Source organism: Dromaius novaehollandiae, chromosome 21 (assembly GCF_036370855.1).
Source record: "Dromaius novaehollandiae isolate bDroNov1 chromosome 21, bDroNov1.hap1, whole genome shotgun sequence".
NCBI lineage: Eukaryota > Metazoa > Chordata > Aves > Casuariiformes > Dromaiidae > Dromaius > Dromaius novaehollandiae.
Window position 1 is genome coordinate 1,106,066 of NC_088118.1, and position 16,814 is coordinate 1,122,879.

Sequence of the window (16,814 nt, forward strand, 5' to 3'; positions counted from 1 at the left end):
CACGAGAACCTGGAAGGTTAGCTCACTGGGAATGAGTCACAACCTCCTCTGGCCTTCCACACTGCCAGATACTTAGATCATAAAACGACTGGGAAAAGAACATGGTCTGCTATGTGCTTTCCTAATGCTTAGCACAATGGTTCAGTGTGCCCAGGCCCAGTACTGACAGTGATGCAAACAATTTAAAATGTTTCATTTCAGCTACTAGGCTTCACAGTATTGTCATAACAAGAAGCAAAGCCAGTCTCATTCACTGGACACTGCAGTGACAGATTTTGTTTTGGTTAGAAAGCGGCAGAGATTGTGTCAAAAATTTCAGTCTTCAAACTAAACACATTACTTCTGAGAACACTGCACTCTCTCTGCTTTGCCCTATTCAATTTGTTTGTGTCAGCTAAATATTTGGCACTCAATTGCAATTCACCCTGAATTACTACAATCAATTCCTATTGCAAAGTAAGACAGTCTGACTTTTAAAAGGGACCATCAAGGTTTCCATTAAGGAGAAAGATTATGATTGCCTGTCTCATCTACCCTCTAAAGAATTGACTAAACTTTAAGTGTCTAACAGTAAATTAAAAGAAGAGATCTTAGCAATTGCTTTATCCAGAGAGCAAGCAAGGTGGAGGAAAAGTTGCTACCAAATAATACCAAGACGAAACTTACGCCTGAAATCTCTGAAATAAATCGTTTGTCTGTTGGGATTCAGGAGCTGAATCACTGAGTCATCACTGTTTTTCACTCGACAGCTGATGGTGGCAACATCCCCCTCCACTACCGTCACATCTTCTGTAACCAAATTCTGTCCATCACCTTAAGAAGAAAGCAAAGATAAAATACCAAAATCAGAAGTGACATCAGCAAGTTTCATTTGCAATGCAGAGAACTGAACACGAACAAAAAGAACAAACTTCCATATGCTCCCACACAAGAAAGGGAGAATTGCCTCAGGTACGAAAAAATTACTGTGCAAGGTGTTGGAGGCTTGTATCTATATGGATCATCATCCCAACTCAACAGGGATATATAAAACAGATCTGATCTATTCCAAGCAGGAAAAACTTCCAAGTTTATTATGTTCAGTAACAGTATATTTATTCCCAGACACAGAGCAGAAACGTATCAAATTTGTGAGGTTTTTAGTTAAGCAAAGTCGTCTTTTATCTAATATAGAACTGAAAAAATCCCTAAATGTAGTAAGACATCATGCTAGTTATGAAGCTGTATAGAAAAAAATACAATTACAATCTGTTAACAAGTTAGCTAATTTTAAAGCTTGATCAAACAACTTCTATTGTTCTAATTTATATGCGCAGTATACTACAAATATCCTAAATTGTACTCTAAATACTATGAAATTAATCCCTCCAGGCAACCCTCTTACCGGTACCCCTCGCCCCCACCCCTGTATTTATTTCATCATCCGGTAGTGTCAAAGCATTGTTACCGGTAAGGAACCTGTGAAAACCAGAAGTACTCCCACACCTGCAAAGGATATAAAGCATCCCCTGACAACTGAACCAGATTAGCTTTCAGGGATAAAATGTTACCATCTAAAAAGCCACACACCACAAAAACAAGGAAAGTATCAGCTAAAAAAGTATTAGTTATTTTTCAAGTAAACGATTGACATAGACAGAATTTCTTTTCCTTCCGTTGAAAAGAAAATGGCTTAATTTTAAAAGCATAAAATTGAGCTGGGGGAGGAGAAAAGGGGGAGAAGATAAACAAGTCTCCATTTTTTTCTCCATGGAAAAGTTTTTTTTTTTTTTTTTTTCCCAAAAACTATACAAGTGTGTATATTTTTTGAAGAAAATTCCTAGGTCCCGGACAGTTTTTCTGCAAGACACTAAAAATACCCAAGAAAAACCTCAAGGAGTCAGAAGACTCGGTCCATAGCTTGAAGTGAAACACAAGAGAAGACTCAAATTTCTACTCTCCAGACACCAAAGTGCTTTCAGCAGCTACCATATTACTGTGATTTTGGGAGGGACGAGCTTAGGAAGGCAAGGCCTTTTTTTCAAGGCAATGCAGGTTCATTCTGATGCAGAGCAGAAATTTTCCAAAATACAATGAGTCCTTTAAGATAACAACGAGGTCCCGTCCAGGACTACCAAGAATCATACGCGTATGAAACAGCAACGTTTTTGCAAGAGGTCAAGACGACGAGCAAGTCCGAAAGCCAGGCTTGAAGCACTTCTCACACCAACTTTTCTCCATGGACATATTGAACTTAAATAAATATGAAGGAGGCAAACAAGAAATAAAACACAAAATATTTTAATAAAGCTTTCTCTTTCATGCAACCTAGACACCCGAGATAGCAGGCACACTCCTCAAAGAACACGATTACGTTGTGACGCTGATCTCTTACTGCGTAAGGAATAGTCTGCCTGGGTGTATTTATCCATCTAATCTTTTTAGGTTAGGCTTTTTACAAGTAAACATGACTTGTAAACAGAGGCTGTAACAACGAACTACTCTAATTTTTTAATTTGTTGAGGGAAGAGGGATTGGGAGATGGTGGGGACCTTCTTTTTACTGACCTTAGACTTTGGCTTTATTGCAAAGCTTATTTTTTTATTGTAAAAGAGCTATTTTATTTGGGGTACATTCTCTTTTAGGTGTCTACCACTGCATTCCACAGAATGACCAAAAGGCACAGGACTAGGGAGGAGACTCACCGACTTCAAACACCCCTCCACGTCCCTTAATACTCATCATCACCTAGCCTCAGGAGAACACGGCGCATGCCGCATGCAACAATGTATTTCCTTCTCTCAAAAGATGAACATTGTTAAATTGCTTTAAAAGAACAATCTGCTGTAAAAAAGTGAGATTAGAAGCATTTATCCTTTGACTCTATGAGATAGACTTTTGGGAACTACTTTTTACTTACCCTGTCTAATCAGCAGGTGCTGTTAATGTCCAGAGGCAGGAAAAAAGAAGTCAGTGCAATTATGCCGTGGGAGTCGTGCAATCATTTACAAGCCATCACCTCAAAAACTCCTCTCTCTAATGAGCTGAGCCATTACATCACATGCATGCTGTGAAATTCAGCTCAAGTTTTAAAGAATGCAGAGGATCACAATTTGAAAAAAGCACCTTACATTTCAATTTCTCATAAGTAATATGAGTCGTGTCAGGTTAGGAAGAAAGATGACGAAACACCGAGCAAATCCAGAAGAGCAGCTAGCAGATTAAGGGGACCGAACTTGAGAGGGTTTCCAGCCAACAGAAATACTAATTGAGGTCCTTTTAGGTCACGACTCGCATCTTGTCGGCTTTCAATCTACATGAATATTATGGACAAGGGGGCAACCATAAATAAGCTTCGCTTGTTGATGGCATAAAAAGCAAAACAAAGTAGGAGAAATTCTGAACCTTTGATTTATCAAATTAAGGGGCATCTGATTAAGGACTATAAAATGAATGGAACTGAACCAAAGGAGACACGGGGAGCACCAGAGGAGCCCTGTACTGAATAACGACTGCATCTGCACAGACGAGGCGGCAGACAACCCCACCGCCAGCTGCTATGGGAAAAAGGAAAAAAAGCAACAAACAAAAGCCCCAAAACACACCCAAGATTTTGATGGAAACTCAGAATAGGGTTTGCATTTTTGACACCAGCATTAAGAGAAGTCTGCAAACAATAAACATAGGGATATTGTTTACACTTTTTTTTTCTTTAAAGAACAAAGGATTTTGCTCGTTATTATTTAGGCAGCCTCAGAAAGAAAAGCGTTTCCTTCCTTGGAAAGAAAAAGAATGATAAATTGTCAGATACCTTTGAGTGTCTGCAGCCACTGATCTGAAGTCTAGGCACAGTTTACTACCCTATTGGCATAAATTTTGTTTCTTTAGATTGAGGAGCATTAAGGAATGGGGAAAGACATTATCAAACAAAATAAAATTTATATTAGAGTCCCCAAAGCTCACTGGAAGAGCCGCAAAGAGCACATGGCAGACATTTTAGTCTCCTCTACACCAGTTTCTGCAAGATCACATTCAAATCTCTCAAATCAGGAGATGAACATCTAGCTACACCGCCTGTATCAGTAATACAGCTTTCTTCAACATTTCTAACCGCTTCTTTGCACTAGTTTGCCATGTATTATAATTTACCCAGTCAAAGTTGGGGAAAACGCAACTCCCTTCATTGCTTATAGAGTAAAATAAATCAACAAATTCTTCCACTGTCTTAATTAAGTCTTTATATTCCATAAAGTGGGTTTAAAATTGGTTAATGTAACTGTGGGTAGGACAACCCATTAAAACGTTGCCGTATGGCGCTGCTTCGCGCTGAACCTTTAGCAAACCGAACAACGCTCAGCGTTTCCTACAGCGAGAGGACACGAGGCGCGCGCTGCCGCTGCCGCGTTTGGAGACCGGCCTCCAGAAGCGTGCGTTCAACACCGCACGGCCACACGCGGGCTGGAGACGCTCCCGACGTCACCAACACAAAGCAGCGGCCACCCCGCGCACGACATCGCGCTGCCCAGAAGAGCCACCGCCGCGAGGGCAGGGCCACGTGGGCCAGCGCAGAGCCGGTCCGCGACGCTCTCCCCACCGGCTGTCGGGCGGGAAGCCGAAGGAGGCTACGTTCAAATGTTTTAAAAAAAAAAGAAAAAGGGGCAAAGCCAGTCACTAGCCACACAGACAGCAACAAAAACACTAATCGCCAACTCTTCCTAAGGAATAATTCTATCAAACCCATTAAAACAAGCTTCTTGCACGAGGATCAGCTGGATACAGTCTCTGTATTTCTTCATAAACGCAACGTTCACTACAATCATTAACAAAGCTATTAAGACTAGATTTCCATCTAAGCAATTATTGCAGTAGTTTTTTTTTTTTTTTTTACATCAACTTTAAAAGACTCAGTTCTATCTTCCAATTCATTAAACTGTTCCTTGCACTTGCTGAGTTTTACATCAACTTGGAAGCCTATTTGAATTAATAAGAATTACAGTAGAAGTAATTTAGAAACAAATTATTTGAAGTCCAAGCCACTGAAGCTTTTCATGGTGAAGCGTTGTTACGTTCAGCCAGCTGACTGACTGCTTCAGGAGGCCGCGGTCTAGGTCCAATGTGGCATCAGATCTGTCTCAGAAATACTTATTCTGCCTCAGGTTTGGGGTCAGTGCTAGGCAGAGTGCACATAAGGACCACGCCGCACGTTCTGAAACAACCAGGGTCTCAGCCTTCAGATATCTGAATATTTGTTCTGAATCAAAGGATCTCATCCACCCCTTGTTTGCAAAGATCCCCTTGCCTTGATGACCTAAATCTGCTCAAGTAAAAGCACCAGACAGCACAAGTTGACAGTTTCCATCATTTGTATTTATACTTGCTCCCATCCCAGTTCACAAGCCAAGACAGTCGTTTCTGTGAACAATATCAATCATGAGCTTCAAATTAAACACAAACACAACGTGAAACAAGACCCCTTTTCAGGCCCGCGTTAAGTTACTTGCTCAGTAGTTACTGGCAGGGGCACGTGCCCTCGAGAGCAGCAACTCCGCTAGAGCGGGCGTTTACAGCACCGCCAGACCATGCCACCAAGAAAAGAGACCTTGCTGTCGGGGCGGGGGGGAAGTGTTATGGACCCAGCGCAAAACCACAGAAGCTGACAGAAAAAAGTACTGATGGAAAGAATTTCCAAAAATATCCTCCGATTAGCAACACCTTTTTGGGGGTGGGCAGTAGGGGAGGGAACAGGACGGGGAAAAAAACAAACAAAACCCCACACCACCTAATTGGATTATACTGCAGAGATTTTCATTGACTAAATTCAAGTGAAACAAGCGGCTCCATGTGCTACTTCTGCATCAGACCGCGCACCGCTTCCTGCGGCTGTGCCGAGTCCTAGGTTAAAGGCATTAGACAGATGCTACATTACGTGGGCAGCTTCGAAGACCCGACCTCCAATTCCAGGCAGGGCCCAGGATTGCTTCATTACCTTGGCATTTGTTCCTTATAATTCACCCTCCTTCCGCGCTCAGTGTTTATAAAGCTCCGAGGGAAAGGGAGGCTGTTACGAGGCGGTGTGATCTCCCGGCACCAGGGAGCACGCAGGGAGAGCGACTCCAGAGGCCAGCGTGAAAGAAGAAACCCCCCAACCTAATATTCACATTATTGTAAACATACTACAGTTTTAAGTCAGTGGGGCTCTGGAAATGGTAGGAAATAAAAGCCTGTTCGTTCTTTAAGTCCTACCAGGACTTCAGCAATACATCATTTTGTCTGTACGCACCCACAACCTGCGCTCACAGGTAGGCAGATTTTCAAAACACGCTTTCTTGGATTGAGCTTTTCATCACTGTCTACAAAAATCAGATGCCTTACACTTTACCTGAGAGGCGAGAATGTCCTTGATCTAAAGCATGAGCGCGTCTCTGCAGAGGGAGGAAAAAGGAACTTGGAAGCAGCTCACCTGCAGGGCTGGGCTTCAGGGGGAACTGCCATACTATATATACATCAGACATATATTTACGAGAAAGTATAATAGCTGAAATAGATATCTGCAATGTAATAGGAAAGAGAAAAAAATGCTATGCCTGTTTGCTTTATTACCTGAAGGAGCTATTTGGCCTCATTTATTGAATCTCTGTGCAATGTAAAAACTGACATATTTCATACTTACCGGGAGGGAGAGAAGGTGGAGGGATGCAAGACTTAAGGAAAAGCTCTGGCTATAACCTACACAATTAATTTTTGCACCTATATTTCTCCCTGAGGCCACAGCAATATTTGTTTTTAAGACTGCAAAGAAAGACACAGTCCAGTAAACTGAGCTTAAAACAAGTTCCTATTATGTGGACACAGCACAGGGGCCTTGGCTCATATGCAGCGGTACATTTAAAATTAATTCTTTTTCCACTTGCAGCACATTGGGATAGAGCAAGGGGTAGTGGAGAGAAGATGAGAAATACGTGCCTGCGAGAACCAGTCTTCAGTTTCCAGCCCAGCACCAGCCGTGGGCGCTTTGCCACGAGCACCGGGGCTGCCGAGTCAGTACACAACAGACACCAGCGCTTTCAGAGCAAGAGTAATTTTCATGATACTTGAACTATGTAAACCCATAACCTTAAACAAAATTCCTCCTGATAAACTGAGTCAAAGGAAAAAACCCTCACACAGACTACTTGTTCACGGCTTTGAGGGGGGAAAAATGGCACGATGATCAATCCACAAAATTAAAGCGGTGTTAATGTCAAAAGTTACCTATCAATTTCAGGTATCTAAAAAAACCTGTAGTAGTTAGAGAAACAAATACATATTAAGCAAGTTTCATAAACATCTGGCAAGCTATTTACTCTACTAGGAGCTTTGCTTCTTTGTTACTTCTTTCAAAGCAGCACTTTCTATGCTCTTTCCATCCATCATGAAGACAGCATCTCTTTAAAATAAGCATCACGAACCGTCTTTTCAGACAGGCCACTGTACCTGAGCAGACCTTCTGCCATGACCATACACGTGGCTTTACAGAGCAGGAAAAGTAAGGAAAAAACCACCTTTTTCTGCAAGTCTGCTTTAAGGAAGGAAACCAAAATTTACCACCATGTGCCGAAAAGAAGTTGCCGAAGCTCAGCGCATCTGGTCTCGAAGTCTTAAGAGACCATTTCAAAAAGCCTGAATTGTCACCCTGGAACTTGTGAGCAGGCTGGACGACCCGCGCTAGCTGTGCCGGCAAGGAAAGGCAACTGCTTCCACTGGAGGTAGTTTCACAACATCTTTTCACAGGCAAAACGACGATAGCCGGTTTAGATTAGGTCGTCAGCAAAATACACATACGCAGGCATGCCTCATGGCTTCCATGAGGTACGACAGCTCTTGGCGCCGAAGAGGTCCTGCACCAGTGATAAAAAGGATTGGCTTGGGATAGCAATGCTTAAAAACACTCAATAAAAAACAGACTGTATTCCTTAAGATGATGTATTCAAAGTACACAGAAATAGGTACATTGTAACCCACTTGTATAAAACAAGCTTATCGTGAAAAGCTTTGGAAGGAAGGCAGGGAAGGAGAAAAGGCAGCACGCTGCTGTTTATACCTACACACAAAACCCGCTGGCTTTTACGACGCAGCCCTGGCAGGAGGCTGCCCGGCTTTTCGCCGGTCTCCAGATAGCGCAGCGCTACGGCGAGGGGGCTAACGACAGGCCTTCGTGCCACGAACGTATCTCAGCACTGTAAAGCAGTAACGAGGCTCAGATCTTCTGATCCCTCAGCAGCTTCTAAGAGGCAGCGCGGCCAGAATTAGCTCTAGAAACAGCTCCTGAATCAGGGTCTTTGCTATTTAATAGGGGTCCTTTGCATTAAGCTGCACGATCCTCCCTCCATGGCGGCTGAACTCCAGCTTCAGACATTCACAGTACCTGCTTCAAGGGCATTCATTAGCGCTGACAGCCCAAGAAAGGAAAAGTGCACTGTAATATTAGCCTCTGCATCTCCCAGCCCGTTTTTCCTGCTAACAAGAAATGCTGAAAGTCTTCTGAATTTCAAGCTCAGGACTGACACCCTGAGCAGAAAGGAGAGGTGCCGAAGCGCGCTGGACACCAGCTCCAAGCGGGTGTCAGCACCCACTGACACCACTGAAGAAACTGGAGACAGCGAGAGGAGATGCCCAGTGCTCACGCTGCTGTTCCAAGGAGAAGGCTGAGCGGCTGGGAGGAATACATTTTCTTCAAGAGACAGCAGTAAACAAATGATGATAATCATGCTGAATAATACTGCAATGTGAAAACTACTCATATTTCTCATGAAGAAGCCAAGTGGTTTTGGACTACAATATAAAAGGGTAATTTCTTAGCAGAAACTGGGTTTTTGTGACTCAGACTCACAAAGTCCGTTGTGATGGTTTGCTCACTTCATCAGCTGTCAGTCGCTTATCTGACACCTTTCTACCCTCAAGCATCTCTTCTATGGAAAAAAATAAACAGCAGCAGAAACCCTCAAGGCCACAGAATTTAAAGGCAAACAATATCAAAATTGGTGAACAAGCCCAAAATTATTTAGGGTATCAGGAAAGAAAACTGTGCAGGAAGGGAGAAAGCCAAACCAAGAACTGGGTTAAAAGCACTGTTCCAGCGACGAAGACGAGGGTCCTCCCTACGAGGGTGCAGCACCATCAGGAGCTGCGCAGTGCTCCGTGCGAGCAGCACGGTCTCGCAGAGCAACAGAACAACTCCGGGAGGGACGCGGACCAAGCTGGCCGCGCTTCCCAGGCGCTCACCTTTCCCCAAAATCCATCCGAGAGACACGTTCCTCTCACCAGCTTCCAGCTACACCAACAGCAAAACATTTTGTGTGATCCTTCCCATTCCAGTAACAGTTTCTCAAGGGAAGAAGGCAAAGCTGTATATTTGGTTTCAATTTTTATCATTGAAATACATTTTAGGCTTATTTGGTTTTTTTGAGAGCTGAAAGTGGATGGTCCTGGGCAGTTTTTTTTCAACTAAATCTTCACTCTGAGAAAAAAAAATTAGTTTTCAACTAAGATGTACAACTAACATTTTGAAATAGCAACTCTCTCTCCTAATAAATTCTAATTACCAGTTTTGTGACCTTGATTCAAATATCTTTGAGATGCGTCAACATTCAATGAGCTCCTGCTCTCTCCTCAAAATCATCTCCTGGCTAGCTGACAGCTTGTTTTGGACAAATTGGAATTCTACTGCCCACGGGGAAAAGCTCTTGAAAATGAGATTTTCTAGAATTCTGTTTACTGCCCTTAAAAAAAGAGAAAAAATAAAAGCCTGCCCTGCTATGGAACGCTCATCTCCAATAAGCTGATGTTAAGCTTCACCCTGCGAAAGCCCCTTCCTTACCGAGTACCAGGAGGGATGGCTGCTTTATAGAAAGGCACCACACTCCAACCGCAATTAGGGACATTCCAGCCATTAACTCTGACACGCAGCAGCTACACGTCCAAAGATGTCTTTCAAAGACCTGACCTTACTACCTCTGCATCCCTGAGATCATCATCAAGTCAGAAGTGAGCTCTGCAGACTGTTTCGAAGACAATACAAGGCTGACAGATAATGTTGGTCTTAAATACAGGGGTCAGAAAAGCCTGGATCTATTCTCCAAAACCTCCATCCACAGAACAAAACTCCAGAGAATCTTTTTGGACCTGAAATTGCTCCCACTGAAGCCCGGGAGGGCTTTGCCCCCAGAAGTACTAGGCAGAGGAGCAAGTCCTCCCTGTTTAACAGCATAGCATGGTCCTAAGTTCGCACCTGCCTGGCTACCCAAAATCTTTATATGCTGTCATTTCACGTGAATTTTGGTGAGTTTCCCAGACATATTCTGCAGGGACAAAAACCTCCCACCATTCGGCATCCCTGGGTGCAAGTTATTTCATTTTCTTGTCGTACGCTTTACCCAACCTCTGCAAGTGCAGGAAGCCTCTCTTCTCAATACATATTTTAGCAAGCGTATACACGTGTGAATGCTTTCAACACCTTTCATCACTGATTCACCCAGCAAGGCAGAGAACTCTTTTGCCTGGCTCTCACTAAACTGCAGCCAACTTGTCTCTGCTGGGTTCCTCCGCTAGTTTCAGAGGGAATATGCTAACTTGAGCCAAAAAAATTTATTATGGGGAACATGTTTATGTTATGAATTATACACTTCAGAGGAATATACTGCAAATTCCAGTAAGCTGTGCACAGCGACTAAATTTCTGGAGAAAAAGAAAAAAGTGCTATCACCACCTTTACTGCTTTTCGTGCTGAAAGAGTAAGAATAAAAGATGACAACAGCTCCAAACTGACACTTGGGGTTTTATTTACTTTAAATAGTTGTGAATTTCTCTGCAATGAAATTGGTGAAATCTTTGTAATAGTAGGTAATCAAAATAGCATAAGGATAGAAAACGGATCTGAAATACTGCTAAAGCAACACGGAGGGCTAAGGACTGTTATTCCAAAGGAAAGCGGCTCCTTTGCTGAATCATGCTCCATGCGAGTTATTAAAATTCTCAGCATTATTTACTCCGCAGGCTGCCAGGCCCGGGGAGTGCCTCATTTCCAACTGACACCTCGAGAAAAGTAAGCCTTCACGTCCAGGCATCTTCTGGATTGCTAACTGAGAAGAAAGCACTGAAGGAGGCTCAGCCTGCACCACTGCACTACTCGGGGTCTGAGGGAGAGATTACCCAGCCTGACCGAAACGACGAGAGGAAGGGGAACCAGTCCAGGACAAGCCCGCGCAACCGACACGCAGTAAGATCTATCTTTTATATTATAGCGCTTGATAAGAACAACATAATAGTTGGTCCAAATCAAATCTAAAAGGCTGTTTAAATATTTCCTTTAATCTTACATATTGCAATTGTAAATACATGCCTTTTTTAGGTTTTCTGTAATGAAAACCTAAGCTTTTTTTGGTCAAAAGACCTCTCAGTCTAAAGCACGTCCTGATTTCGTGTTAATCAATGTCCCTTCAGCCCCTCTCTCTCACCTTCCCCCATTACCAGGAACCGCAGCAGCACAGATTTATGATCTGTCACCTGTGTTGGGATTAGATGTCATGCTTGTCTTTCTATTACTCAGATATTGATAAATAAAATTCCATGGCCATGCATTGCCTGTCCCTTCAAAGGTTACTGTCAGTAGATGCTCAGAATCAATACGGATCTTATCTGTCCGTGACCTCAGGGAAGGCACGGCAAACAACACTCCGGGAACGAGTCGAACACAACAATTTGGCGCGGCTCACAGGATTACAATTTTTTCACAGCAAAGCCTATTGTTCTGTACATCTGATCAGTTAGTATTTTATTCCATATTTCTAACAGACTAAAGTGTCGTGAGAGAAGATAATTTACATCAACTGCCAGCTGTCCAGCCTCCGAGAGTACTGCCGTATTCCAGCTGAGCGGGTTTTCCCCTTTGAAGGGAGACTCTTACAAGTCATGCTTGCAATGGGCCCTCTGAGGCAGAAAAGTAGAATTTACAAGTTTTGCTTCCACGGCTAAGTGGGAAACGTGTTAAGTATTTCCTGTTTTAGAACTACTTTCTTAACCCATCTGAGAGTCCTTAAATATGAGATGCTGCTACTGCAGCATGTTATTTCTGCTATGAGATCATTATGGTAACACCGTATCCGCCAAGATTTAAAAACGTCCTTCTCCAAGAACGCGTAGGGATATTCAGATAGTTTAACCAACTTGCAGAATGGCTTTCAAGAAATGGGGACAAACTGATCTGCTGCTTTCATTCTGGAAGTAGACAGCACGCTGTAAGACAACAGAAGGTTCACTTATTAAAACGACTCTCTTGCACTCACAGGGCCAGAGGTTTATCAGAGCACCGTCTCTGAAGGAGGGCCGCGTGAGGAACGGCCCTTGCCTGCTGCGCAGAAGACAGAGCTGGGCTGCACCTATTCCCAGAGCTGCCTGTGAAACGCGGTTCCCAGCCCTTGCCAAGCCCCTAGCACTCTGTTCTTCTTCAGGCAAGTCTTTCTACCCTAGGCTGCAGTACTAGCACAGCGTGGTCTTGGTCTCTAGGTGCTTTGCTAGTATGATACCAATAAACTTATAAGGATTAAAAGGTAATTAAAACAGTGTCATTTTCTCTCCTCCCTTCCCTCCCTATAAAACAGTAATAATCCCTCCCTATTTCACATGGTGCTGTGAAGTTGTAATTCACTTGTGATTGAGCTACTTAATTAACACAGATTAGGGTCACAGAAGTACTTGGCAAAAATAAAAAAAAAGAGAAGAGAAGAATACCGCAGAAGAAGAAAGAAGTGAATCTTGATTCCAGTATATGTAATCCCTAACATGCAGAGGAAGAAAATAAAGCAATTCAAACACAGAATGGGAGCAGAGAGGGCAGCTCAAACCAGGAAGCACACCAAGAAATCATAAGGAATTAACTCCCATAGGGCCTGTTTTAGGTTCGTGTTTCATGTGCTGGGGTATTTCAAGGAAGGAGGCATAAACAGAAGAGGTAGTGTTTCTGTTTCTGCCAGAGAAGGAGAACCTTCAAGGAGGAAGCACGTCCTTGAACACCCACATGGACGTCTCTGCTCCAAGATGCTTCCACTCACAGAGCCATTCAGAAGCATTTAGCACTTCAGGTAAGAGAAGATGCTCGATTCATACCGATATCATTCACTACGTGTCTCAAAGACGTGCGCTATGGGAAGAGACTTGAGAAAGGGTATGTACTGGTGAAGCAGGATGAGGAAGTCATGCGCCACTCGGAAGGAAGAGTCTAGTGATCCCACTGAGAGACGCCTGTTATCACCTGAATTGGGCTGTCAAGAGAAAACTAAAGGGAGAAGTGAGGAAGAGTGTGGAAGTGAAAGCAAAAATGCTTTAAAGAGCAAAATATGCAGAGCATCAAAAGCAATGCAACATAGGTACCTTTCCCCGGTGCTTTGTGCCTGCGTTCCTCCTCAGACTCAGCTGTCACGCTGCAGACATCATCCCTCAAGGACACTACCTAAAATCTAACAGCTCAGTCTTCCTACCAGAGGCAAGCTGCTCAAATGCAGCACCAGCAAGGGAGCAAAGTAGTCTGACAACATAAGATGGTCCCAGCAGACTGCTGCCTCCATTCAGTATGTTTAAATAATACTCAATTAGGATCAACATTCATTTATTATTAATGCTGTTCTAATACAGAATTTCTTATCTGCATTTTATCTTCCAGCTACATCACCATCAAGGACACACACAGCTTAGATCTGAGGAAGGAGACCTTGATTAATCTGTAGTCTGAAATACACAGGGTATTTCCTCTGTCTGCCACGACTTGTTCCATTAGCAGCTTCAGCCTGATTTACAGCAGGTTGCTGCAGGTAGGAAGAGGAAGCACTGATGAGATGCTCAGTTTTCACAGACAATAAGTGCATTCAGTACATTTACATTATTAAAACATTATTTAATAGCACATTCTGCCTTACATTCATTCCTGTCCGTCACAGCAGGCTAAAGCTGTTGCACAGCCTTTGTTGAAAACCTAGAGCGTGGAAGGAAAGCATTTATGGGCCTGCAGGTTTGCCACCTGCATCACCACCTCAGTTTCCCTATCACCAAGGTTGGCAGCAGCACCAGGCTTCAGATTTCCCATGGCACTGGTCATATCCTGACCTGGGGAACACAACTTCTGAGGAATTGCACCCATCCGCCCTTACTGCCCCTCTCCGATGTCCCTCAAACCTGCACTACCACAAACGTAAGCCAGCTAACGTAGCAGGAGGGGTGACAGGGCACGGCAAGACTCTCCTTCACAAATGGGGAAGAGCTGCAAGCACTGGTGTGGATGTGGAACACCCAGACGTTAGTCCTTCACCGCCGAGATAGTCCTTGTGATTTCCAAGCATTTTATAAAGACGATACTATCGCTATTAATGCCCATCTCTGTAAACACTCAGTTATTAGACTTTCTGGTACCTGACCTAGGTGCAACACCCACACCCCAACAAAAGCCTAATACAGGTTTGTCAGGATATGATTTTCCCCGAGGAAAACCGTTTCAAGTCGGACGACGGGTATCATTTTATTCCAACTACCAGATAATTCTTACATGCATACCTATAGCCTACTTCTTACAGATTTTAACATCTTTAACTTTTTCCTGTCAGTAGCATCTGTCACAATGTGCAGTTTAATAATCTCTTTTAAACCCAAGATATCTTTATTTCCATACAGTACCCTAGATGAATTTTGATCAACATCACCTTGATCTTTCATAAAAAAGGATCTCTCAACTACTTGCATATATAAGTTAAAATCTTTACTTCTGCCCCTGCAATAGGCAAGTAGTAAATGACAAAACTAATAGCGTAAACGTGCAAACCTGTAGAAAACATCCTGAAGCACAATGTGATAACAGGTAATAAATTGGAATACAGTATTTTTCTTTGGGCATCCTGGGCAATTCCCATTCTTTGGCTAAGACAGCATGCAGTCAGCTTTAAGCCTGCAACACTGTACTTGCTATATTATATACAAAAGATATTTTGTAAGCACTCAATAAAACACCCCCAGAACTTTTATCCAAAGTATTTACTGTTACATAAAATGAGAAGGCAAAAATATTCACCAACTAAAGCAATCCAGAGCTTGAACATCTAAACTATCCTTCCAAGTGTAAATGCAAACATGGAACGCCTGAAGATGAGTTCTGTGGATTAAATGCACTATATACTTCACTCTTTAAAGCTAATCCACAGTAGGTAATCACGGAAGAAGACCTGATCTCAGCTCGCACAGAAACACTGCCTTTTTGAGCTGCTCTGCTAACATGCCTATCTGCCTGCTCGTCCTCATCTTTTTGGACAAGGGTACACACTTTAAATGTCACGATCTTGGATTTCAGTCACCCTGCTATCATGTCTAAGGACATGCTAAGGGCAAGGAACTGCTCTAACGGCACTTTTCTGCACAATGTTTTAGCTACCTTGTGAAAGAGCACGCATTCACTTTCCTGATCTCTTAATTTGGGGAGCTACTTTCCCATAAAGTCAGATATTGCCTGCTCCATTTCACAACCAAATGCTTTCTACTGGTTTGTAGATAACACATTCAAATTCTATATGCAGGACGTAAGCATTTTCCATGCCTTGGAAAGAGAAAAGTAAATTGCTTATATGCCTTCAAGCTTCCACCCTTGCACAGCGCTGGTGCTCTCAGCGCGGGTCTGAGTGTTTCAGATTCACCCACTCCCCGAAGCTCAAGGTGGGACCTTGCTTTTTGGGAACCTTTGCCTGACTGCGTAGCTTAACTTGAACCCAGCGTGGGGAGGAGTTAAAAAAAAAATCCAGTTACAAGAGCTGTCTCATTCAGGTCTGCCTCATTTTGCATCTGATACTGGGAAGCACCGATACTGCACAGAAAGCAACCATTTCTGGGTTCAAGCTGGAGAAGAAAGCCCTGCAGCTTCCAGCCCGGGGGAAGGACAGCGCTTCTGCCGCACGACGCCAGCAGATTCTGTCTAGCCCCGATACAACCGCTGATCTTTACCAAAGGCGTTTGGAGAGCCTCGGACAGACCACTTTGCTGACGAAGGACGCAAACCCTCCCGGCCTCCCTCCCCGTGTTACCTCTGGTGCCAGCCAGACTCCTGCAGCAGCAAGCATCATTTTCCATTTTTGGTGGGCTCTATCTCCTAGCACAGATCAAAACTCTGCTACCTCGACCCATCTTCCAGGAGCTTCTGCCTTCAGTACACTTCATTATTTACAGACTTGAGAAAGGTCATACTGACATAAATTTGTAAAAAGCCTTAATGTACAGTTTTATCAAATCTTAGGCTGAACAGAGAATCCAATCTCACTTTAACTACTGCAGTATTTGCAATCTCAAGGGTTTGGAAATGGCAATACTGAAAGTCCTAAAAATTAAGATACTATGTGCCTTCCTGTTTTGTCAGCCTCTAGATTTCACTCTTTGTACATTTTCCAGGCCTTTCTTGGCCACGACAAGGCCAAAACCATTGCTACTATCTTTTAAAATAAAGGCTCAGATTCTAATGGAAGCTATTGATTTCAGTTGCTGGAGGCTTTAGTGAAATGACAAATATAACAAGATCCAATAAAACAGTGCAGGACGGAAACAGCATTAGTGCAAAAAGCAAAATACAATTTTAAGATGCTCTGGTCTTCTCAAATACACAGCATAATTCTGAAAACCGAAACTATTCTCAGATGTGCCTATCCAAGGAGCTTAATCTGATGGAGCTAACCAACAGCGTTATCAACTGTACATGATGTAGGAGCTAATACAGCCAACAGATCCTGCTGCTTCCTCCCCAGAGCAGCTCTCTGCCAGCAGCACGCCACAGCCAAACG

The 16,814-nt window shown here is 43.3% G+C and overlaps 1 protein-coding gene across 4 annotated transcripts in view; it reads right to left on the reverse strand.

The window, feature by feature from the left end:
- Positions 1-16,814, reverse strand: part of CADM1 (cell adhesion molecule 1) — a 207,446-nt gene that overhangs the window by 62,982 nt on the left and 127,650 nt on the right. For all 4 annotated transcript variants that reach the window (XM_064524167.1, XM_064524168.1, XM_064524170.1 and 1 more), the window contains exon 2: positions 667-813. In XM_064524167.1, coding sequence (XP_064380237.1) covers positions 667-813 — 147 coding nt within the window. The remainder of the gene's footprint in view (positions 1-666; positions 814-16,814) is intronic.